The following is a 26,377-nucleotide window of genomic DNA, read 5'->3' on the forward strand; positions in this document are numbered from 1 at the left end:
TGTTGAATATCTTGTAATTCCCTAAAACCTTCCTTTCTGGCACACTCATAAACATTGCATCTCTGGTTTCTATCTTAATTCCAGTTAGTTCAGAATGGAGCAGTATACGAGTTTGGAATAACTGTTGGTGACTGCAGTTTTGGATTTCTTTTTCTTACAAACGGAACATCCCATGTCTGTGAATGTTGCATAAGAAAATTTGTTTGCCTCGTTTTGTCCATCCCAAAATGTGGGCTAGAAATCAGGCTGTTTCCCTCTCCGCCACCTATTGTGTCCCCTTCCTGTCTCTGTGTCTGTGCACTTTCATTTGAGTCCCAAAGGCTTAAGGAATGTCCTATTTTGTTTGACATTAGCTTTGTTTACATTAGTTTGACAGGTGATGCTTTGATTTAGAATCGCCTCTGCAACCTGGAAATCCTTTTTTTGACATATGACATATCTCTTCACTTTCAGATGCTTTTGGACTTTCAAGGCTGCACAGCAATATTTAAAATCGTTGCATTGTGTAATGCTTGTGAGTAACAACACCAAAAAAATTGGCATGTGATAAATTTGGTTAAGTTCTGTGTCACTACCAGTTATCATAGGGAATAGTCATTATTATTTTTAATAAGGTGATTACTCCTCCTTTAGCTATTTTTTTTTCTCACTGATATGCAACAGCAAGTGGAGTACAATCTCACTGAAGCATAAAATGAATTATTTGTTTGGCTGCTTGACATCCTCCACCTGTTAATTCCTAAAAGATTAAAAATAATAAAGTTAATAAAAAAATTCACAAGCTGAGGGCCAACACCAGAATTTAGTATGTTTGTCAGGAGATGTGGTCTGTTCTATGGGTATTCAGGCTGCTCTTTATGACAGAATAGGAAATAAAAACCACAAGCTTTTAATGTTAGAAAAACTTGTTTAGAATTTTTATTTATCTATTTATTATTTAAACTAATGACAGCAGTAGTGTTATACAGTGCACCTACTGATGTGTTTGCCAAAACTTCAATTTTTAATTCAAACTGTTTTCATGCAGACAGAGTTGCTCTTGTTTGAATAAGTCTTTATGGGACTCTTTGGTTTCAGGTGTGATTTTTCTTGAGGCCTCAAGTATATTAAATCTGCAGTTCAAAATCAAGTTTTAGTGCTGATGGAGCAAATACACATAGCTGAAACTTAAATGACTGCATGTGAAATCTTTCAAACTAAAATACATGCTGTAGTTGGAATTGTGACAAGCAGGGAAACTGAGTCACTTGGAAAGAAGCTAATATTTTTTTTTTTTTAATGCTTGTAACTAAATGCAAAAGAGAATGGATACAAAGTTTTCCTGATATTTACTTGTAGCTTGTCACTAGATACAATTTTTAAACATTCCTATTGAAACTGATATATGTATCAGGAATTCGTACATTTGTAACTTTTGTGTGAATAATTGAATGTACAGAAATATTTGCTTTAAATTTCTTACAGTTGTTCATACTCAAATTATCTGATGGGCAAAATGGAGCATTTTGATTGGGGTTCTTTTCCTCAGAGGGGAGAGGAAGGGTAGGGCAGCACTTTCTTTAACCCCTCTGAAGAAGACTTAGCGTCCATGATAATTATGAATGTATTTAGGTTTTCCCATTATGTATGTTTGCAGCAGAGATCAGAATTTTCTCCTGAGTTCTGGTTTATGATTTCAGTTCATTAGACAGGTGCACCACTAGTTCTCTTATGTTGTGTCTGGCAAGTTCCTCTATATTATCAACTTAGAAATCACCAAAGATAATTCTTGATTTTATTTTTTTAATTTTTTTTTCACATTGATTATTGATCTATGATTGATCAATCATAGAAAGCTGATCCTACATGAAAATAACACTGGCAGGAGCCAGTTAACAGATTAACAGATTGTCTGTGTACGGGAACTGCTGAATCACGGCCTGAACCTCTGATTGATCACCTGAGGCGAGCACTGAGTCAGCCCTGGGAGCACAGGTGAAGGCAATTCAGCTGTGCTGCCAGAAGGGGTGGAGCCTGGCTGCACCTCTCCCATTTAAGAGCTGACTGCCAGCGGGGAAGGATTTCTTTCAGGAGGTTCCTCCTGTGGAGTTTTACTGTGAGTCCAGGACAAGAGTAAGCGCTCTATCTGTTTTCTTTTTGGTATAATAGCCTGCTTAGCCAAACTCTCCTGTTTATTTCATAATTATAACATCTGTATATTCACTGATTATACAATCTGTTAACAGTTAACAGATGTGGAAGTCTTGTATTCCACTGCTGACAATGCAGAAGTGTTAATCAAAGTTAGTGTCACTTAGCCTCTGCTCAACCATACTCTTAACAAACATCAGTTTTAATCATAAGTTTGTTTTGTGAAGAAAAGCAAAACTCTACTGTAGATAAACCAATCATTGAAGGATGTCCAAAATAAGAGTTTTTAAAGTGTCAGCTTTAGTGAAAGGTTCATATTCTTGCTACACAGCTTCTGCAGAATTCTTTTTTTAGCTCCATGAAATTCATTACTTTTTTCTTTTTAATTTATCCTAGTTAACTAGAAGAGGAAGCTTATGGTTTGTTTTTTGTGTACGCAAACATAGAATAAACAGGCTATGATCTTCCTACTTTCTTTCCTATATTCTACTGTAACCAATAATTAATAATTTCCATAGTTAAAAATCAAATTTAAATCTCATGTATTTTTAAAGAATTTTTTTGAATCATCGTTATGTGAATAAATTATTGATGAAGATTGGTAATAAATTATTGATTATTGAAGTCTTGCATCAAATACCCCCTGAAGCACAGTGTAAATAAGCAGCGTGGAGCTCACGCTGCTTGTGCAAGTCTCTGTACTCCTGCTCTCATTAAGATCTGCCTTTGCTCTACAGAAGTTGTCTTAAAAGTTTTTCAAAGGCAAATTTAAAAATCTTCTTACAGTCTGATACAAAGCATTACTCTATTAGGTACCTCAGCCTCTATCTGGATAATTGGTCCTGGTAGTGTTGGAGAAGAGGAGTAGGATAAAAAAAATTAGAATTTGAGATTTTATTCGGATATTCTATGCTCTATAATTTCTTGCAGTAGCTTATTAAATACAGCTTTTTGGAAAAGAAAATTATACGTACATGAAAGTTGAATACTTTCCTTTAGCTATGTCTATCTCATGCTTTTCCACACCCTAGTATTTAGGGCAGTAGACCATACCAGCACAGAATTCCCTACCAGAGATGGTCTGTGTGTGTCAGATCATCTGATTCAATGGCAGAGCAGAAAGCATGTTCAACTGGAATAAACTGGTTAGGACCGTGTCCAAATGGGTTTTGAATACCTCCAATGATGGACACTACACATCCTATCCAGGTGACTTTATGCTAGTGCTTGGAAAGTGAAGGAGCAGAGGGAGCAGTGTGGAGGAGGGAAGCAGGATAGCCTAAGCTGCAGCAGAAACATTTCTGCAGCTGCAAGGTGAACCAGTTCAAAAGTCTGATGAAGCTGACAAAAAAGATGTTTTCAGATAGATTGTATTTCCTACTGGCTTCACTGAGAAGTCATAATTGGCACTGCAGAAGTTCAAGCAGCTGCTTGAAAGCGCATCATTTAATCCTGATGATTGAAGCCTAAGACTGTTTTCTGATGGAAGGCATCATCATATCTTGCTGTTCAGAAATCTTATTTACTTCATCTGAGCAGTAGGTGGTGAATGCAAAAGAGACTGACCAAATGGCTAGATGGCTATTTTGCTTGAGAGGGCTTCAGAGAGAAGGATTTGCTGTCTTAGCAGTCTGACATTTCCTGTGTAGAATTACATAAGTAGTACGCTCACAATATGTGAGCTATGAAACTATGATGTTGTGTATGAGTGACTGGAAAAGCATGATGATGTAACTTTTCAAAAGAAATAATCTAAATTTCTTGGCTCTGCATCCAGTAGAAGCAACTTAAATGTGTGTGTGTGTGTGGGGGGGGGGGGGAGGGGGGGGGTTGGTGTCCTTGCACGTGTGCTGCTGGTATATTGAGACACACCAACACCTAGCCAGTATTCTTCTTGGATGGGAAATGAATTGACCATATCATCCGAGTTGCACAACACGGTGCACCTCCTGCCACCCAGTGCCATTCTGTACTAAAGTTAGTTACATGGTAGCATGTCTGGAGATTACTAACAGGCTCAGTGAAAAAAAAAAAACAAAAATCTGATTGGCAGAATAAAAAATGATTTTAGTGGGGAACTAAAATAGTGCAACAGCCCAGATCTTGTGGATGGAGTAGTTTCTTATTGACAGTTTTGGTGTTATATATAGTGCAAAACTGCTATTGACTTCAAAAGTTAAGTGGGTACCGAACTAAGAATAAGGAGCCTGAATAGCTTCTTGTGAGATACTTAATCCCGAACTGAGCATAGGATACTGAAGGCTTGGTCTATGGAAGCCCTAAATTCCCTCTGAATGCAGTTACATATCCCAGTAGCTCTTGTAGTTGACTTTGATAATGCTGCCAGGAAGTTTGCACTGTTAGGCAGTAGCCTTTATATATAGCCTTTGCCAAAGAGTGTCATGCTGCATTATGCCATGGTTTTAGCTTACCTTATTCTTATATTTGTAAACCAAATATGGTAAAAATTCAATAAAGAAGCACATAGCTATTAATAACTGATTTGCTTTTTTGAGGTGATATCTTTTTTGTGTTAAGATGTTGGTGTGAATTCTAAACATTTGTGATCCTATTTTTCTCCTTTTCCATATGCCAGCTTTCTAATCATACTCAGATGGTTCACGTAAAGTTAAAAGGGTTGGATGTTGCTACTTTGGAGTTAGCTCACATTGGTGAATTTAGTATATGTCCACTGTAGTTTATTGTCTAGTCGTAATACTGCCATGCAGTGTTTTTGAATAAGATCTGTAGCTTGGTTATTATTTTTTAGCATCTAATTTTCATTACATGTACTAGAAATACTCATTCAAGTTTTTTTTTTTTTTTGAAAAGTTCTTTGAAAGAGATTTTTTTTTTTTTTTTCAAACCGTTGTGCACTGTAGTGATCAGTTGTTATTTTGTTGGGTTTTTTAACTTTCAGGTTTTTTTTTTAATCATGCATTTTGCCCAACTGCTCAGTGGATAACAGCATTTGTATTTATTCTGATAAGCTGATGCTTAGTTTCTACACACAAGCTGTTGTGAGAAGTTACTACAGTTCCTTTCCTCGAGGCAAATGACCTACAGCAATAAGAGAGAAAAACTTTGTCAAAAAGTAACAGAGCTATTTTAAAACAGTATATTCAGCAGAGAATCAACAAGATGTGATCAGGGGAACTGTTCATAACTTAATGAAGTGTAGCATTCTATATTTTTTATTTTCAAAATCTCTGCATAATGACTTTCTAAAAGCCTTTACAAGTAGACATAATTTGAATTTTTGTAGAGATTCTCTTGGAAGAGAAAATCCTAGAGACACCTCTGGGAAGTAGTTTTGAAAACGATGTGCCTATGGAATCATTTCAGAAGTGCACATGAAACATTCATCTTAGGTAAGAGGGAAATGGAAGTAGAAATATCTATTTCATTTGAATCCTCTTAATTTGTGTTCACTATGTCCTATTTCAGAAACTCAGTTCTCTAAGGAATTTTGAAATATAGGCACGAGATAGGGGGAAAAAAAAAAAAAAAGGTAGTCTGTCAATGCAGTCTTAGAATAGCAGAGTGAAAGATGACAGTTAAAAGGAATGGCATTAATTGATTTGCTTATTTCTTTTTAAAAGTGTTGTATCTGTTTATGGTAATGGGAAACATAAGCTTTATGGTGGCCACTGGGCATGAAAATCTAAATTGTTTCACCCTGCTTTTCTGTAACATTTTCAAAGCTGCAACTATCCTTTGGAGTACATAAACCACTGAATTTTTTTTGAAGTACAAGGAGTAGCATCACTGTTCCTGAGTTTTGCTCATTCAGGATCACAAACAGAAGTCACTGATGCATTGCATCACCTCCAGTGATACACTGGAATGTAGAAAGTAATTTGCTGTATACTGGGCTATGGTGAAGTTGTGACACTAAGGGACATGATTTAGTAATGGGACTTGGTAGGTTGAGTTGAAGACTGGACTTGGTCTCGAAGATCTTTTCCAATCTGGATGATTCTGTGATAACTTGGCTAATGAGTAAGAGATGAGTTATTGTCCAGTGAAAGTGGATTGCCTTAAGAGTTGGAGATAATATATAATGAGCCCTGCAATCGCTTTATCTTCATGATTTTATATTTTACACATAAAATTTTAATCTACTGTGGCCAGAGCTACTCTTTTTTTTTTTTTTTTTTTTTTTCCCTTTGATTCAATGCTAACGTATGGCACTGCAGGTCATACTGTATGACATTTCCTTAGTTAAAGGAAAGAAACGAAGCATATCAGCTTATAAGTAGAAGTGCATTTAAAAGAGATTCTCTGTGTTATGGTGTAATTCTGTATATGATGATGGGAATTTTTCATGGTTCTAAATGCGAAGTCTGATAATATGAGTCTTCCATCATAGTTGTAAGGAGTTGTTAAAACTGAACCTGAGCAATAACACTTGGCTTAATGAAACTTTTGCATTTCCAAGAAATATATGGAAATAGAGTATCAGGCAGGATGCCAACATCACTTCATAAAATATAAGATTACCAGTGCAGTTGAATTCACAAAATTAGTTAACAGAAATCTTTTTATGGAGATCCCAGAGGAATGTTTTATTACATGGGAGTTATTCTCAGAAGGTTTAGCTTCAATGATTATTCAGTTCTGATGCTCTCTGTGATGATTTTGGAAGGGAAAAATCCTTAGCTTGCTGATCATTAAGTTTCAGAGTAGCTGAGGATGGACTCTGGAATGGATCTCTGGAGACAGCCAGTCCATCACCCTCCTTAAGGCTGGGTCAGATAGAGCAGGCTGCCCTACATAGTCTACAATCAGACTTTGAATATCTCCAAGAATAGAGACTCCACAGACTTTTGGCAGCCTGTTAAGAGGCGTTTGGCCTCACTAATGGTGGAAAAAGTGTTTTCTAATGTTTAGATGGAACTTGCCATACTTCAGTTTTGCACAGTATCTCTTCTTCTGTCACTTCGCATCACTAAAAAAGCTTGGCTCTACCTTTGCTTCTTAGTCCATCAGGCATTTATGCACACTGTTAGGCTCTCCTTGAGTTTTCTCCTCTCCTTTCTAAGCAACTGTCTCTCTCTCTGCCTCACCTTATGTGAAGGACATTCCAGTGTCTTCAGTATTAGCAATGTTTTCTCACTCTAATATTTTCATGCAACACTGGCACTACAATGCCTTGAGCTAGACGCCAGTATCCCTCCTGGTGTACTTCACCAGAGTCAGTGCTGGACTTTGGGCTGCAGATCGCATCCTTTTGAGACTGGCATTCAGCCTACCTAATTACCTGTCTGTGTTTCACCAGTTCATCTGAGGATGTCACAGGAGATGGTGCTGAAAGCCTTGCTAATTTCAAGATAAATCATGTCCACTACTCTCAACAAATCAGCTGATCATTAGGTTAGCCAGGCATAGTTCTCTTTCTTAAATACATTTTGACTACTTCCCATCATTAACTTATCCTTCAGGTATTTAGAAATTATTTCCAAGATTATTTACTGCATCATCTTCCCAGGAATAGAACAGAGTATGACTAGCCTGTAGCTCTCTGTGTTCGCCTCGTTGCCCTATGTTAAGATAGGAATAGCATTTATTTCTGGTCTTTATGAACCTTCCTTGGTGCCAAGACTTTTCAAGGTAGTCTGAGTGGTCTTGAATTGACATTAGCTATCTCCATTGGCACTCATCAGAATATCTCAACCGTCAGCTCACGCGGGTTTGTGTATGTCTAACTTGTTTAACTTCCCTAACTCTATAGAGTTTAGCAAAACTGGTGTCCCTAATGCAGTAGTTTGGTATAGGCACTGCTACTGTGTTGATGGAATGTGGAGCATCACTATTTGCAGTGAAAGAAACATGCCAAGCATACTACCTTGCATAGGAATCAAAAATTACATGCAATTATTTTTATTGAGGGGAAGAAGTGAAGATTTGACGTGAAATGAAAGCTTAGCTGTTTGAGAAAATTCTGAGCAGATGGCGTGTTGTACTAGTGGTACTAGTTCAAAAAATAAGATAGGAAGATCTATGTGAATTGAAGTCAAAAGAAATAATAGTTTTAGCTTTTGTGATCATAAAAGTGTTTTTATCAGAGTACTGGCAAATCGCAATGTTCAGACTTTTCTGTAATGTTTAGTTTAAATCTCTACTAAAAATTCATTCTGTCAAAGGTCACAGTTAAGTGTTAATATCCATTACCTTCTATGAGATACCAAAGAACCAGCAACTGAGGCTGGATACTGAATAAATGTATGTTGGATTCCTGGAAAATCTTCTTCATTATCTTTGTAGCTGCTAAAATGAAATTAAATAATAATCTTAAAACTCCACTAGTCTGAATTGTGCACTTGTACTCATTGAAATTTCCTGAAGCTAGATGGGAAAGTAACTGCTTGCATCAGTCAGCATAAAGATATGCATAAATAGAGCTTTTGGATTAGATTAACACTGGAGTCTGTTCAGTTTAATAGTGGTTACATCTAATGTTTCAAAAAACTTGATGCACAAGGTAAGCAAAGAAAAGTACTCAGGATTTCCATGAAGTATAATGAATCTTAGTTCTCCGGATGCTGTCTGTTGGAACACTGGCTGTGTCCAAATAGCATGCCTGTTTGTGCAGGCTACTTTAGTGGATATAAAAGCAGAAGTTATATGTCTAAGTGTGACCTTCCCTTTCTCAAATGATAGTTAAGCTATACTTAAATGATTGTAATTGGTTAAAATATAAGTCACTAGCTGAAATTTGGCTGAGCTCAGCTTGAAACTAAATGTGCAGTTGGTGGTTTAAAAAAGTGACAAAAGCTGCTAAAATATTCAGCACTAAGAATATCTTTGGCTACTTAAATACTTCAGGAACTGTGGCTGAATAGGGTAGTTGCAGTCATTGTAATACACTACAACCTTCTCTTCTTTCCCATTATGCTGTTTATATCCTGCTTGAATGGAAATATATTTTCATTTCCTGATGGCCTCCTCTTTGCAGCTTAAAACTTTCAGCAGATGGGAATATTAGAGGAATATTATTACCTCTGCTTCTGCTTTGAGCTGAGAGTGCAATTGGGCTGTGAAAAGATACAACAAAATTGCAAAAACTTCCTTGCCTGGCTCCCGAGCAGCCCACGCTATTAGGAGCTGTCTTGGTAGTGTCAGAGATGTCATTAGCTAGTAGTGGAAGATCCATTAAACTATGCTAATTATTTCACTGAGTTCTATTCTAAACTATGTAAATATTAGAGATAAAGGAAACAGTACATCTTCCAGAAAGGCTTTTGAATATGGCTCTGCTTCTGCATGCTCACATTTCAAGGCTGACTGCAAAAGTCTGCAGTAAAACTATGAATTAGCCACTGCTTAGCTGTAAGGATATGACCCCTTTTTCTCTTCTTCAAGTCTTTCAAACTCTTTCAAACAGTTCTTAAAATTCCCTGATCTTGCTGGAAAGATAAATGATGTGTTCAGTCTTTTCTTTCTCACACTGTGTTGTGGCTATAAAAGGACTGTTAATAGAAATTTATCTAGTCTGCCCTGAAGCTTAAGGATTTTCAGTTTTAATCATGTTTTCAGTGGTCCTTTGATTTTGAATTCAGAGTAAAAATTGATGTGACAGAAAGAACATTTAGTCTTGATAAGGATTTTGGATATTCTGTGTAATTGTGATTGACATCTCTTAAAATAGCATGTTGTTAATGTATAGGACAAATATAGACTTTTTTTTCTTTACTTTCCACAGACCCACCCCATTTCAGACAGAACCTCAAAGTCTCTACAACATCTGCCAGTTTGACTTTACACCATCAACAAGTTATCATTCCATCAACAGCAATGAGCTCCACAACACAACCAGGTCAGTCTGCTTCTTTCTTTTTTTTTTTTTGCACCCCACTCCTGAAGAATACTGTCCTGTGTTAGGATGTACAGAACTTTGTGGTGACGAAATGGATTTGGCAAGTGACTGATATGCCAGCTACAGTTCATAAGATGTGACTATCTTAAAAAAGATAGAAGCTATGCAGGTGAAAAAGGCTATTTTTTGGGGAGCGTCTTATCAGAATTTTAAGCCAGTGCTTTCTAAATATTTTTGTAAACCTTATATAGAAATTGAATAATCACATCTGGACATGAATAACTATTTTTAAATGTTTTAATTCTTAATACTTGTGTTTAGTGATTACCTTTATATTTGCACAACTTCTTTTTTTAAAGAAAGAATGCAGATGGCATTCTGTTGTTTTTAGCTCTAAAGTTGTATTTGCCCACACTGGGTGTTCACTGCAGAGCTTCTTCCTTTATGGCTGCCTAACAGGGGTTTCTGGATGTGCTTCATCTCATGCCTGGAAAATGAGCTACTGCAGGTAAATCTGCAGTAGACAGTGAAATATTAGTACCTATAGCCTTATAGCCTGTGTTCAAACTTCCAAAGAAAGAATGCTGCATATGGAACATGCATTGACTTGAGCCCATTTGAGAAGTGAGAGTCCCCAGTTCAAATCTGTGCAATGTTGCATATGGTTCACACTTCATTCACCCACACTCCATGTATCTATTCCTAGTACTGTTGATAAAATAACCCTTTACAGGTGGCTTATTTTATAACTGCTTTGCTTTTGTACAAACAGCTTATAAAAGCATCAGGGAAAATGCTGTAACAGTAAGCTCTGTTTATGTGCTAGATACCCTATCTCTTAGAAATATAATTCATTGAGGTTTCTTGGAGAATTGTTGTCTGTAGAGTTGAAATATGGCAGTAATTGCTCTTACATTGAGTAAAACAGCTGGGTTTCATGCTTTTTTGTTGCAGTGTGATTCAGTACATGCAGTGAATTATCCATATAAATTGTCATGGGGTAGGCAGTATAGAGGCATTTCTTTATTTTATCTGTATTAAAGTAACTAGTAAGAAATTATTTTATACTTTCCTAAATGTACAGTTCAAGTTCCAAGATACACCATTCAATTTGATCTCTTTCCAATGTATCTTTTCTTGCAGTAGATGGTATACAGAAGCCTGTAGCCAAAATGAAGCTGGTTTTCATTAAAAAAAAAGTAGTAAATTTTCCAGTAATCTCATTACTATGAAAACATAAATGTTGCATTCATGTCTGCTGTCTTTCTAAATCCAATAAAGGAGAAGCATTCAATATAACAAGGTTACTTGTAAAGGAATCTAGGCATTTCAGAAATATTTCAAAAGAAATTGGATGCCTAAATGTCTTTAAAGGTAGTCCTTAGGGTCTACTCTTCCCAGACTCACTATCATCAGTTACCCGACATCCCAACTGAGTTCCACCAACAATTTTGGTATTGCTTCAGTGTATATTATGTTCAGTTTTCCTTGTTTTAATTAGTTCAGTGTGAAAACAAGTTAAGTATCTTTGACACACAAAAGCATCTGTGGAAAATTAAGCCACTGATTGGCGTGAAAGGGGAAGACAAAGCAAAGTGTGCTGATCTCATAGCAGGAACCATAAGATAGGAATATCTTAAGTTCACAGATTTCTTAATGAATATCACACAAGTGATAGCACTTCTCTTCCATTAGCCATATTTAGAGCATTCTTCTGGAAAGTAGAAATATATTGAAATAATTTCAGAACTAGTGATCGTGGATTTATCTCTCCTGCTGATGGGAAGTAGTTGGTTAGGAAACAGCTGAAACACTGAGCAACAGCTTGAAGAACACGGTGAGTTGCCTACTTTGAATGAAAAATTGTTATGTGTTCTGTTAGCGTTTTTGAGAACTTCAGATTTTTAAAAGAACTTGTCAGGAAGCTTGCACAGTGTATAACGGAAGTGACTTTCATTGCTTCTAACTTCTGGTACAAACTGAGTCTTCATGCTTTCCTATTTGGAGATGTGAAACATGCATCTACTGTATACATCTGTTCTAAGTTTTATTTTTCTAAATTGATATTCTCTGCTTTTCTGAGAGCTATTAGCTATGCAGCACATCTTTTAGCTTTTGTACAGATTTTAAGAGATAGAATGGTTTATATACATTTTATATGTACATTCTGACCACTGAACTTTCTGATTCAGAAGGGAAGCAGGCTCACTGTTTGTTGCCTATAGCACTACACTGATGTTCTCACATATGAACAATGCAGTACATTGTACAGAGCCAGGATTTCATTTAAAATACTTGTCGCTATGTTATCTCACTGGAGAAGTTCTAGCACCTTTGGGAAATCACATTAGAGGTTGACAGACGGCGGGGGAATGAAATCTCAGATCTGCTAAAGAGAACAAGACTACCAAATTCAGTGTATCTGTATCTAGTAGCTTAACTTCAATGTATAAAAGGTATTTGAGAGATTTAATAAAAAGTCAAGTAGTCAGAAAATGCCATTATTATGTTTGCCTGGAAAACTTTAATTAGTCTTCCTAAAATGTATGCAGTATCATACAGTGTGAATTGTATGTTGACATATTATTTCTCAGAAGGATCTGTTATTTGTTCAACACACAAAATGCTCTGTAGTCTCTTAATGAAAAATCTACTTAATAGTCTTCAGTACATTGTCCATTTTCTACCTGCGCACTTTTCAGAGCAGATTTTGAGGATGGAGGATTTAATTCTATTATCTCTCTGAGCTCTTGCATGCTGCTAACAACTGCACGATCACAGAACTTGAACGTGCTTATGGACTTCTGTTCCTGAACTGTAGTGAGATGTTGGAATGTTATTTTACTGTTCAATGAAAGGTGAGCAAAGGAATAATTAGGATTTTTAAAATGAGATAAAGTTTGTGTGGCCAACTTGATAGACAGGTCTTTGCTTTATAAGAGAACTGTGCCATGCTGGAGTTCTTCCTATCTAATGGGAAAATTCGTGGCTTTATAGCTTGCGTATAAGCCTCTTAGGAGTTCAAATTGCAGGCTTGTTCCTCTTGGAGCTATGAGAGCACTTGGATTTAGTTATTTATTAGTTTTAAGGAAGAGGCCAACATTTCTGCCATTGCCAGTGTTTACCTGTGCAAACTTCATTATTTCACCAACTATGTCAAAACACCTCTGTTGCACGCACAGGGTTATGAAATTCAAGGACAATATCACTAGCAGAATCCACATTTTTCTTTTCCTTAGTCCCTGTCTTTTGCATGGTATGGATTTTGGGAAATAATCATCTTCTGTTGATGCAGGAATTAGTGGTGTTGCTTCATGTCTTAATGCTTTCTAGTGTCTGTAGACTAGTACATGGATATAGAAGCACATCTACAAGATGACTTGCTTATCTCCCTCCCCACCTGTTTTTGACTACGAAGGGCTTCTAGAGTGAATAGTGGCCTTCGTTAAAAGCTTGAAATGAGGCAACTTTTATCTGAACTCCGGTCTTGTGCCCTGCTAAGGGTAAATGCTGTGTACCAATCAGGATGAGCTTATTTCAGTATTTCTTCTCTCTCCTACTTGAAAGATTCCAAGATGTGTTTTCTGTTGTGTTTTGTCACCTTTTCATGGTGTATAATCAATGAATATTAAGATGTTTATTTCATAATTATAACAAGAGAGTTTGGCAAAGCAGATGATGATAACAAAAAGAGACTAGATAGAATGCTTACCCATATCCTGGGCTCACTTAGAAAATGGCAGCAGAGCAGATCTCCAGAAGAGATCCTTCCCCACTGGCAGTCAGCTCTTAAATGGGTCTAGGAGAGGTGCAGCCAGGCTCCACCCCTTCTGGCAGCACAGCTGAATTGCCTTCACCTGAGCTCCTGTGGCTGACTCACTGCTCACCTCTGGTGATCAATCAGAGGTTCAGGCCGTGACTCAGCAGATCCCATACACATGGTAACTCAAACTTCTGCTACAAGAGTAGTCACTGTAATAAAGTGAAAGATATTATACTGATAGGAATGTCCTCCTGTTTGTGTGAATGCTTAACACTTTATTGTTAACGTTTTAGAGGATTTAAAATAACTGAATGCTCTTATTGAATCCACTCATTTTATTTCTAAGATTCTGCAGTAGTGGATGAAGAATGCCTCGTAGCCCCAAAGAAGTATTAATTGGATTGGCACTGACATGGGCAGCAGTTTTAATGATAAAAGCCTGCTGGAGATGTGTTGGATAGTGTTAAAGTAGATGTTTTTATGCTCTTGCTTTTTTTTCCCCCTGAAAATCTTGTGCCTCTTCAGGCAATATATTGCCATATTCTGCCGCAGCCAGTAGTTAGAGCAGTTTAATGTAATTTCTTGGTGAGAAACTGTAAACATTCCCATTTAGTATAGACTATTCAAAAACACATTTTCTATCGTTCAATACTGGGATGCTACTTCATATAAAAGTCAGTCTCTGTGCCTTCTGTATCACTTGAATTGTCCCTAAGGTTTTTGTAACATCAGTATTTTTTGTCATGGCTGTAGATTACAGCAGAATGGTATTTCTGCTTTTTATTTTAGAGTTTATCTGGCCCACATTTAAAAAGCTTATGTATGAAGCTTATATATGTACATTCATATGTTCTTCTGTGTAAACAGCATACCTTAAAAAAACAAACAAAAGGAAAACAAACAAAAAGCAAGTTGCAAATTGGTAAAGCAGTGCAACTCTGTAGCTGAATTTAGCCATTTCAAGGACGGTTTGTTCTGTCAGTGAGAAAGCTTGAAATGCTATAGGAGGCTTAAAGTATTGTGCATAGTGCTATACTTTTCTGTATTTTCCAATGGGATCTCTAAGTCCTTGAGGTATTTCTATTAGCAGAAGCTTTGTGCTGTGGTGTAGAAGTAGAGGAAATATTTATTTAGAATTGCTTTCCCTTGATAGTTAAAATGTCAGAAAGGCCATTGAAAGACCTGATGTGGAACTAGAAAGAATTACGCATGTTTTATTGAAATAGTATCTGAGAAATCCCGTTATATAGGATTTGTTTGCAGCACCAATGCACATAAGTATTTCCTTAGGTTGTGTGATGGTGCAATGAATAGGTCTCCTGTGTAGCAACATTGACTTGCAATAACACTGCAACTTGTTAAATTGATCTCAACTCTCTGAACCTGGAGGGACTTGGCTCTTTCTAATCTGCAGGGCTAGGAAGTAAATGCTGAATCCCAACAGGGAAGATGCTGATGTTTTGTTGTTTGCTTTGCTTGTTATAAATTGTAAGATCATTAAGGAAATGTTTACATCCTGTTGCTACTGCATGTTCTCTACTGGTCTGTATTTAGAAAAAGCTTTAGACAGAAAAAAAATATATGTTTATTTGCTCTTACATGGAATAGCTGAACTGTTGTTTTAAGTGAGACTTGTTTTTCTATAATACTAAATAATACCCAAGTGATGAATTATTACTCATGGATGTATTTTGGACTCATTTATCTCTGACTGCCTAATGTTTTGAAATGCATCTCCTATTAACATGGTTGTGTGGTTGGGGATTTTTTTTCTTGTTACATAAATACCAGTTCAGTTCCCAAGGATTCTAACCCTTGCTTCTTTTCTGATCAGATCATTTAAAATTATTTCAATACAGCATTTCTTACCCAGATCTTTTAAAAGAAAAACAAGATCTATTAGGAATGGTGGTCCATAAATATTTCTGTAAAGATCATGGGGATGTGAAAATGCTGGGTTTTTGTCTTGTACCCAGAGAAAAATTCAGGGTGATCCCATTCTGCCCCCCTGTCATCCTGATCGTTCAGATTTTGTTCTATGCTTGTCACTGTGAAATTAAAAATAACATTAGAATATTTAAGTTGAACCACTTCCATTAAAAACAAAACCAAAAATTCTTCGCTAGTTCATGGAATTACTTCAGGTAGAATCATCTCTGTTGGGGAAGATGGGTGAGTGATGTTGATAGAGGATATTCATAGATGATATAGAAAAAGTACCTGGAAATCCAAACTGACGAGCAGCTTTGTAGCTATTGCAAACTATTGCTAAATAGAAGGTGTTATATTATGGAAAGCTGTCCATCGATTAGGATGAGAGAGCTTCTCAGCATCCCAGGGATCTTGCTGGTTTTCAAAAATATGCCATTGTTGGCTCACTGCTAAAGAGAACAGATTCAAAATTTGTGGAACTTACTCATTTACAACTAGGTAAAATCAGGTTTTTTTTACTGTACCTGTAATTATGGAATTAAAATCACAGTCATATTTTTGATGTTTAATATTTTGGTAATATTTTTTCATTCCTTTTGTTCTTCAATATTACTTATTTTTTTCAGGTCTTTAGTATTTTTAAGAGCTGCTTGTTGCTGCAGTCAATCTGAAAGCGATTTCAATTTCCTCAATAAATTCTGGGGGAACAGAGGGGAGCTGGGCACTGAATATTGCCAGTTTCTGCTGTTACATCACTTTTTTTTCTGTCTTAATTCTGATTTTCTTTAATAGATATTGTTTCTTCCCCTTGAGGAGTTGCTCGCTCCCTCTGTTTTTTTTGTTCTACTTTTCTCTACTTTTTCATAAGTCATTTTCCTCATAGACTAAATATAAAAAATGCTTCCTGTAGACTAAATACAAAAATGCTTCAAATTGGTATTACTGCTGCTGATTTAATATTAAAATCCAGTGAAAGGTTACACTAGTGTTCAGTAAGAGTCCATGAACCAGGAGATAATTCAAGAATATTTTAATTGTATAAGCAAATTTTTAAATATTATAAAATCTAGGAACATATCTTGTTTTAAATACCTATAGATATACATAAAGGTAAACATATGTTTTTATTTTGAGTGACCTCAGGAAAGGCAAATCAGCAGATTGCATTCCATAGAGAATGAAATGTGGTATTGTAACTCGTGTCAGCTAACGTGATTCTGATGAAATAAAAGCTACAGCTTTTCAAACAAATGGTTAATATTTTTGGTGGTAGAAAGCTTGCTTGATGTAAGATAATTGTTGAGGAATATAATTAGGCTTCTGTAGTATGTGACAATCTGTTGAAAATCGTACTATCCAAAATCATTACAGCAGTAAATGAAATAAAAACTGTCTAACAGATCTCAGAAAGCATCGTGCATAGGGAAAATTTTCATTCTCTGAAGATTTTCCTAGGAAATTTCTCTAGAAATTTATTATTACTTTAACATTATACACTATTTTTATCAATTATCTAGAGAAAAACATTAATACTGTTAATGCTAAGATCAGTTATGTTGGAATAAATGTTTTTTAAGGTTATATGGGTCCATTCGATGAAGTTGCTTCTTTTGAAAAACAAACATTTTCATCAAATAAAGGAAGCAAGGATGTGTAAGAGGAAAATTGTAGAATATTCATTAAAAGGAGCCTGTAAATATCTTGTAAGAGTATTGCCAACCCTATGGCTTGGGAGCTGAGTGCTAAGTAATGCTTTTGCTATGGTGGCCAAATCTGGTATTGGGGATAGAGAGAAGCTTTGACTAAACAGCAATGAATATGTCTTAGTTTTCTTTTCAGTGCTAAGAAGAGCTGGTCAGAGTTGAGCTAAACTTTTCCTTGAGTCTCCCTTTAGACTAAGCGTACAAAGCTATTCTTAGAGTGCTGGTTCTAATTCTGATAGCAACATTTCCAAAAGGGCTTTGAAAAAGATTTTTCAAAAATAATGCTGAGTCTAGAAAACGTAACTTACTGAAAGAAGGAACTCAGTCTGCCTTCTTTTCAGAAGGTTGAGAGACTATGTGATGTAAAAAAAAAATATATATATATGTATGACTACTCATTTGCCAAAGATTTTGGATACATAATATATTTAATCTTATAGAGGAACTTTAATGATATCTGTTGGCTGAAGATGAAACTAGACAAATTCAGGTTAGCAATTAGGCTTCTTTTTTTCAGTCTTGCAAATTAACCATTGGAACATGCAAGTTAATGATAGGGATCTAAGTCTTTGTGTGGCACATCTTTACAATCTATTAATCATGAAAGCTGTCCAGAAGTTGCTTTAGTTGTTACAAAATATATGAAAAAGTATTTATGTACTCTTACTGAAGAGAAATCTGCCATTTCTCTAAGTAAATCTGGAAAATCAGGAAATAATTCTTTGCTTCTGCTTTGCTGCCTGTAACTCTAAGCTGTTTTGTGGTAGCACGCAACTTGCACAATGAGAGCATCTTGCTTTGCTTTATTGAAGCTTGGCTACACAACCTAAACTGTGAAGCTTTCCCTAAGTACATACGTTTGCTTTGAGAAGAGGATGGAAATAGCGTCTCAAACCTAAAGGATCAACTAAAGGAAATGACTATGCCACATTAATTCCAGGAAGTGTTCAAGTCCCATACGGTGATGTTGGGATCTGAATGCTGTAGTGGGCCTTGCCGCTGTGGTGTCTGAGCAGCTGCAGCTCCTACGGATAGGCAGGTGGATTTGGACTCATGGCCACTTCTAGGCTGGAAGCTAAGCAAAGCCATCATGGGAACCTGCTCTTTTGTCCATGGGCTGCTAAGTCTGACACACACAGAAGGCTCAGAAAATGCGATCAGAACTGTAAGACTTAGGGAATTGTTTTTATAGTACCTAGTTAAACAACAAAATCATTTTTTAAATATCTCTCTTAGCTTGGAAAGCCCTTAAAACTCATATTTGACAATGCAAGTAGTGTAGGAGGTGCTCAGGGTTCTCTGCACAGCTGCAAACTTATTTTGCTTCTGAATGATCTCACTCATCAGGTTGCTGATTCACTTCAGTGAGTAGTAAATGGTTTGGTGTCAGGAGTCACTGCTGTGTGTCTGTCAGTGTGTGGGAAGGGAGATGGAGAAATGTCAGCATGGGAATGCATGAGAGCAGCCAGCAGTGGGAGATTGAACAGGGGAACTGTGCAAGTCAGGAAGCCACTAAGGGGAGATTGCATTTTGAGAATGGCCTTGTTCAGTGGTGGACTAGAATAAGCACTTCTGGTTCTTCCTCTTCTCATTGACTGTTCAGTTGTTCCAGGTGTATTTATTTGTGTGGCCATAGAGTGAACCAGATCTGGGAGCTGATCCAGGCTCATCTGTTCCCAAGGGGGGGAAAAAAAAGTATTCTTTTTAGCCTGGATTGGTTTCTTATTATGGTTTACTTCATAGCCACACAAACAGTGATATTGGCAAGGAGAAGAAGAAAGATGCAAGATGAAATTGTGTACTGCCTTTAAAAGAATTGGTTACAAGTAATCTTTAAGCAGAAGCATGGTCAGTCTCCAGTACTGCAAGATTACTTAGGACTAGGTAAAGCTGGAGGGAAAACACCAAGAACTTCATATCTTCAACTTATTGGCCATTTCTGGTCTTTGTATATTAAAAGAAGCCAGTTCTGCCTTGAGTTTGGAGGCCCACTGGAACTTTTCCATCCTTCAGCTGAGATGACCAACAAGTTCACGTTGTCGGTCATGAAGAGTGCCACTTTAAAATTCAGCATCATTACTATTTATTAGGATTAGGATTTATGCATCAGAAGGCAGTTAGAACCATGTGAAACTTGTTTTGATGAAATGAAATGCCCTATTCCTGGAGATGTTTGAGGCCAGGTTGAATGGGACTCTGGTCAACGTTATCTAGTGGGCGGCAGCCCTGTCCATGGCAGAAGGGGTTGGAAATGGATGGGCTTTAGGTTCTTTTACAACCTGATGATTCTGTGAAAGATCATGCAATAATTTATAATGTTAACTTTTTTTTAGTGATCTGTTCCTAAAATATAAAATGATGTATTATACAGAAATACAAATATGAAGTCTTCAAACTTCCTTTTAATTTCTTGTTAAATTAGCTGCTTAGATATTGATGATATTGAACACTTTAAAAAAGGTGTGTTTACCAACTTTTAATTTTTCTTCTACCCACAAGCCACATCCTAATTTTGTCTTTAGCAGCCCAGATGTGTTTCTGCAGAATAAGTGCTTCTGCAGTGATAATTAAAACACTTATAACAGGTAATTTTCAGATTGGGAAACTCATAAAAAGCAGGACTATTTTTTAGCATCTTAATTTTGAAGCTGGTGATGATTTCAAATTTTCATTACAAACTCCGAAATGTTATAGTTTGTGAAATATGTTAATCTAGAAGTTAAGTACTGCTCTGTAGCATATCGAATCTGAAGGTCTAAAGGGACCAAACTTAAGACAGTATTTTGTGCTGTGTGAGTTGTGGGTTGGATTCAGGCTCTGCTGAATTAACGGAACTTGTGGTTTGAACTTATGTCAAGACATTTTAAAAACCCTTGATCATCCCTGTGGATGCCAGGCAAACACCTGTCTTAAAAATTGATGGTAGTATGGATTGCAGGATCTTGATGACCTGATTCTATGTGTGATTGTATCTGGAAACGTGGATTTCTTTTCCTTCATACGCTGCAGTTTATGCATACAAGATTTGTAAACTCTTAAGATTTTTTTTTTCCAAAGTTTACTGTGGTCTGAAATAGATCAATAAAATAAATATCTTATTTTGAACTGTTGCTCATGTCAGATAGGGAAAGGATTTTGAAATCACATAATTCCTAGATAATGCCTATTCTGTCTGTGTGCTAAGCTGTGAGGAAACCTGACAGAAATGTTTTAGCTGGGCAGCTGTCAGGAATCCTAGGGCAAAACCTAATTCTGGAGAGAACTGTAATCTCTTAGGCTGTGATGTGGTATGCTGGAGGTACTGGCTTCTGGCTGGTAATTTTGGCTTCTAGAAAGGAGGCAACCTAAGATTATGTGGCAAAAACTCATCTCAGTGAATCTGGAATGTTAGGGATTTTTTGCTCAACTCACAGACAGTTTCTATGAAAACAGAGCAGCAAGTTGTATTGGTATTTCTCAATTCCTAACCAGTGTCCTTTGTCACAGATTATATTTAACTACTGATCAGTCTGCAGATTTGAGAACTAGTGATTGCTACTACCCTTTTTGCCTCTTCGTATCTTCAGCATGGGTTCCCTAGGGTTTGCTAGTGTTTCTTTTCAGTCTCCTCTTTGATGGATTCATTTATTTAATCTTTTGATATAGATAATACTAAGTCTTGTAGTATTTTTCAGTTTTATCTCTTAAATTCTCCATTTGCCACCTAAAAATGGGTATCTTCTTCTAGTTAGTGATATTGGAAAAAACAAAAACAAACAAAAAAAGCCAGAAATCTTTACTTTGCATCTCCACCTTCCACTCTTAATGGTATTTTGGAGAGTTACCTGTTCTTTGAATAACTTTTTACTGTTGGCTACTATAAATTTTAGTGCAATAAATCGTAGAAGTGGGATCAGGGTTACCATTATCCAGTCTTCTATATGTTGCTTTGTATTTCTGAGTTTTGTTTGATTGTTACTGTGTTTATTTTTTCATTTCTACCCAAAATATATTACTTTTTTATTTTCCTTTGTATTTCATCCTATTTATTTATGACTCTGCACCTCCTGTATAAGGATAATTAGAATTCTAATATGTTTTTCTATAATGTTTGTAACTCTGCCAATTTTCTTTTATCTGCAGTTGTTGTATATTAATTTTTGTTTTACTTTAAACTCCACAAATATTCTTTATATCTAGTCCTTCTGAGACAGCTTTCTTCTTTCTAAAATTACATCATAACAGTTGATCTATGAAACTTCCTCTAAAGGATTCTTTAGGCAAAGAAATGTGATTTCTTGATAGTGTCACTCCAGTGCAGTGGTGTGTCTGACCTTGATACTTAAGTTGTTTCTATCCAGAAACTGTATGTGGACAATAAAAACCAAAGGGAAAGTTATCGTATACAGGAGTGCGTAAGAGTTTGTTAATCTCTCACTGCTTAATAGCTCCTAATTTGCAGATATAGTCATTCTCAAGTGTCTAGATTATGTATAAGCCAGGTTTCATGTCTCTCCCCATTTGGCTTGTAGGACTTGGCCACAGCACAAATGAAGAAGATGGCAGATGCTCACATCTGTCTTCCTCTACACACTAATGTATTCAGCTACATCTGTTCTTTGCAGAAATTAGATATTTCTTCAAAACTAAATGTCTATGTGATACATAGATGGATGTTTCACATTGTCTTTATTTTGATTCTTGCTATGCTGGTCAATGGAAAGTGACGGGAATGGAAAATTTATGAAGGTTTACTTATCTGGGGCATGGTAGAGGAAAAAGATGTTTTCTGTAAGTGTGCAGACTTGTTAATTATTGTATATTCTCACTGTTCTGTGAATCACATAATGTCCTAATCAGAGGTGCAAAATGATGTTAATCATTTCAATAGTCAGCTTTCTAACTCTGAAACAGCATTAGCAATCCTTTGTCTTGTTATAACATGCAGCCTATGTGCTATTTCCACTTAATTGGGATCTTCTCATTAAGAACAGAGGGAGTTGAGTCTGAATAATGATGCCAGCAATGTATTTCAACAGAAGCTATTTAACAGAAGCTGAGCATATCCTCTGCTTTAAAATGAAGAAAGAAATAAAATACAACTAGTCTGCACTTTGAGGCAGCAGCATTTTGAAGGAGTACTCTGCAGTAAAGGCTCTCTAGGCTACATGAAGAAAACAGACATCAGATATTTTTCACAGCTTCCCCTAGGGTACTTGCAGTTGTTCCTCTAGCCTTGAAATGTATCTTTAGTGAGGTCAAGTGAATACAGCTCATTTAGATATTCCTGACTCAGCTCTCAGAAGCTGCTGTGGATGCTGACAGCTCTTCTGTATTGCTCAAAAGATGTCTGAGATACTGGTAAATCTCATTTTTTTTTGCATCAAAACATTCAGAATTTGCCTTAGACAAGGTTTTGTGGACACGTTTTCAAGTAAATGTAAGCTATGATGGGGTAATCTTGAAATAGCCTCTGAGTGCTTTGTATATTCTGTTCAGCTTTTTCTCAAAACATAACATCCCTGTATGAAATGACTACATAACTTTTCCCTCGTGTTATTTCTGTGACTTCATCATTGTTTTACCTTCTCAAACCGTTATATTAGAATATTCATTTTGCTTGGGTACACTTGAGAACTCTATTTGCTCTCCCTAGCTGAGAATGCAAGAAAGTCATGTGTGCTCTCCATTAGCATCTAAGGAAGTTGTGACAGATGACGAATAATGTTTTGATATCAATCAACTATTCAGGAGTACTTATAGACTTGCAGAGGGCAGGGAGACACCTGTCCTGTGGGTGCAGTTTTGTCTGTACAAGGCAATTTAGTAACATAGTTCTTTCAGCAATATAGGAAACTCTCAACTGATCAACTGAAAAATGATCTATGTTCTCCCTTGAGCCTTTCTCATGTGTATATTTAATATCCTCATGACAGGGTTTAATTGTACAGGAAAGACCTGGTATATTAGAATTAAAAAATCGTGTGTAAATTGCATATGCATTTCTGTGCATGTATATCTGCAAATAGGCTTTCCAGTGCCTTCTAGGCTTGCAGTATTCATGGTTTTGACATCTGCAGAGCTTTAGAAGGAGCTTACAGTCACTCTAAATCATGCATGTTTTCTTGTTCAATATTAATGTTCTAAGATGGTGGGGACAATATTTACACTACCTAATACATTTGGTGGCACAGCATGCAGAGATAAGCTGTCCTGGCCCTCTATAGATTCTATTGGGAAAAGAAATTTTCTTATGGAGCAGTTGGATATATGTGTTCTACCACTAGGACACGCGAGGAGAATGCTATTTCTGTAGCAAATCAGCCTGTTGTCTAGCACTTTCTTCTCCTTCCTGCCAGTCAAGCTCTGTAGAGATGCTTTCTGCAGTCCTGTGGAGAGATTGGAGGTGGGCAAGGACTCTTTAATTAGTTCACATGATGTTTTATTCATCTATCCATCTTTCCATGTTGTGCAGTGACTTTGCCACAAGAATTGCACAAAGCTTTTCTTAACTGTAGGCGGTTGTTCACTTATTAATGTAAACATCATGTGCCTGGGATGTGTGAGCCCTAAAAATAAACCTGTGGAGATAAAAATAGAACTCTGGGAGTACTGAGATGCTGCTTAATCAGAACCAGCTGCAAGCTGTCTAGAAAATGTAAGTTATATGAGCCAGATGGCTTTTGCCCTTTTTGCTTTAGACAGCATGTAATTTGGGTAACTACAGCTACAGTAATGTATTTTCCCAGTCAAACTGTTTGATAAACATATTTGTTTCAAACAGACACTTCCAATTAGAGAACCAGTAAAATGTTAATTTATTTTAATATTTCTCCAGACGGGTAAGCCAAGGGAAGGTTACATAATGCTGCATACAGAGGCATGCACAATAAATGCTCGTGGCTGTATTTGGTAGGAACTAGATCATGATATGCATCTTTGTACAACAACTCTTTTACACTGGGGAATAATCCCACTGAAATTAGGGTGAGAATAGCTGAAATGAAGTTGGTGGTGTAATGATTGATGGGATTTATGGAGTAAGTTTGTGGGAGTAAAGTACTATACAAAATGTAAGTGCATCATAATGATATGTGGTCCTGCTTCTGGGGACCTGTCATTGGACAAGCTAGCAGTCTAGGAAGTGAGAATCTGAAGCTCAAGTCCATTTTATCTGATGTGGAACAGTGTGGGAGAGGGAACTCTGCTTGGCATGAAAGGCTTGAATGTGACTATCTCACCATGCAATAGCATCTTTGCTCTATTTACAAAGTCTACAAGTCTACTTCTGGGGGAGCACAGTGTGAAATGAGCACAGCCTCCAGATAATTCTATCCATGTGCATCTAAGTTGTCATGTAGAATAACAATTATCAAACTAGGCTAGTGTTTATGTGAAAACCTGGGTGAAGGAAATGGAATGTATTTCAAGATGCAGCCTCTTTTATGAAATATTTTAACAAAGCCAAACTATACAATCCTAAAAAGCTGTGATCAGTTTTTGTAGCAGATAAAAACATAAAATCAAAAAATACAGAAGATCCAGAACTGAATTTCGGCATAGAGAAACACCTCTGAAAACAAGTGTTGGTTAAGGTGCTTACTTCACTGGAAGCTGATAGAAATCACATACGGCTGACATGAAGCAGCCATATGAGTGATAAAAAGTCTTATTTGTCCACCACCCATTTGTTTTGCATTTTCCATGATAACTGGACTGAGATTTTGATGTTCTTTTGTTTGTCATTATTATTTTTTCCTCAGCCTTGGCCCTCTTTGCTTTTATTAAATGCGTACTTACATTTTCTGAATGGGATGCCTGTTCTTCCATACCTTTTTCTTTATGTTCAGTAAGAACTTCTCTTCATCTGACCTCCCAGGATTTCTCAACTTCTGTGCCTATCATACAGATTGTCATCACTGTATAAAGTTAAATCTTTTATGAGAAGCCATGTGAGAATTCCAGCCTACTTCTGAAGGGAGCAGGAGCTACCTGAGCTTGCTTAGAGATGGTTGGGTAGGAATCTTTTTTTTTTCCTAAATATTTATATTTAAGTATATCTGCAATGCAAAGCTGTCTGAAATTGTTTGTGTGGCTTTCTTTCCTTGCCATTTAATTCTTTTGCACCTGTCATGCTCATGAGTCATGAGGCTATTATTTTTTTTTTAAAACTGTGGGAAATAGATTTATCAGTCTTTTTCTGGCCTGTAATTTTTTATACTAAATGATGTCAGGCAGAATTTTAGGTTACAGGCTTTTTGAAAGTATTTCAGAATGAAAATAGCTTTCAGAAGTGCTTTTAAAATGTGTTAATTTAGATTTATTTACTTTTTTAAAATTGCACTTGCTTGGTCTATTTGATCATTGGCTGAAACAAGCAGTGATTTAAGAACTTGAAAATCTGTCCATGCCTGAGCATGACTGCAAGTTCAATTTACAAGTGGATCTTAAAATAGTAACTCTTATAGTCAGGTTCTAAGATGTTTTAGATTGAAACCAAATTATAGGAATTTACTAGTTTTTGACAGGAGAAGAGAAAAAGCTACGCAGATGAATTTTTAAGTAGCTGTATACATGACACACAGTCTTAAACTGATGAATGTCTGGATTTAGATCATCCCAACTGTAGGAAAAAAAAAAACAACCCTCTGATTTGATTGCATCATGCTCCCTCGCTTTAATATTTTGTCTGTGACCTAGAAATGGTTCATAGTCTTATTTACCATAGGATAAATACGACTGACTCTGAAATGGGAGAACGAGGAAGGGGGAATGACATCCCTTGAGCTCTTAGGTTGAGATTTTAGCATTTCCTCAATTAAGAACCTACTAGAGAAGAGAAATAATGCATTGCCTATCTAGTACTGTCACCCAATTTAAAGCAAATAATTGACTTTTTATTTGGTGAATACAATGTTTTTAAGGTTCAACTTTCTTTTCATGTGCCATATGTAAAAGGCATTCCAGCACAAAATTTACTTGTTCTCATGGTTTTTAGCATACTTCTTTTGTGCTTAAAAAAAAAAAAAAAAAAAAAAAAATTAAAAATTT

General features: G+C 36.4%; 1 protein-coding gene across 2 annotated transcripts in view; it reads left to right on the forward strand.

Annotated features, from left to right (window-relative positions):
* Positions 1–26,377, forward strand: part of HDAC9 (histone deacetylase 9) — a 438,145-nt gene that overhangs the window by 23,005 nt on the left and 388,763 nt on the right. For both annotated transcript variants that reach the window (XM_052696013.1, XM_052696006.1), the window contains exon 2: positions 9,836–9,949. In XM_052696013.1, coding sequence (XP_052551973.1) covers positions 9,928–9,949 — 22 coding nt within the window. In that variant the 5' untranslated portion in view covers positions 9,836–9,927. The remainder of the gene's footprint in view (positions 1–9,835; positions 9,950–26,377) is intronic.

The sequence above is a fragment of the Tympanuchus pallidicinctus genome, unplaced genomic scaffold (assembly GCF_026119805.1).
Source record: "Tympanuchus pallidicinctus isolate F22 unplaced genomic scaffold, pur_lepc_1.0 scaffold3, whole genome shotgun sequence".
Lineage (NCBI taxonomy): Eukaryota > Metazoa > Chordata > Aves > Galliformes > Phasianidae > Tympanuchus > Tympanuchus pallidicinctus.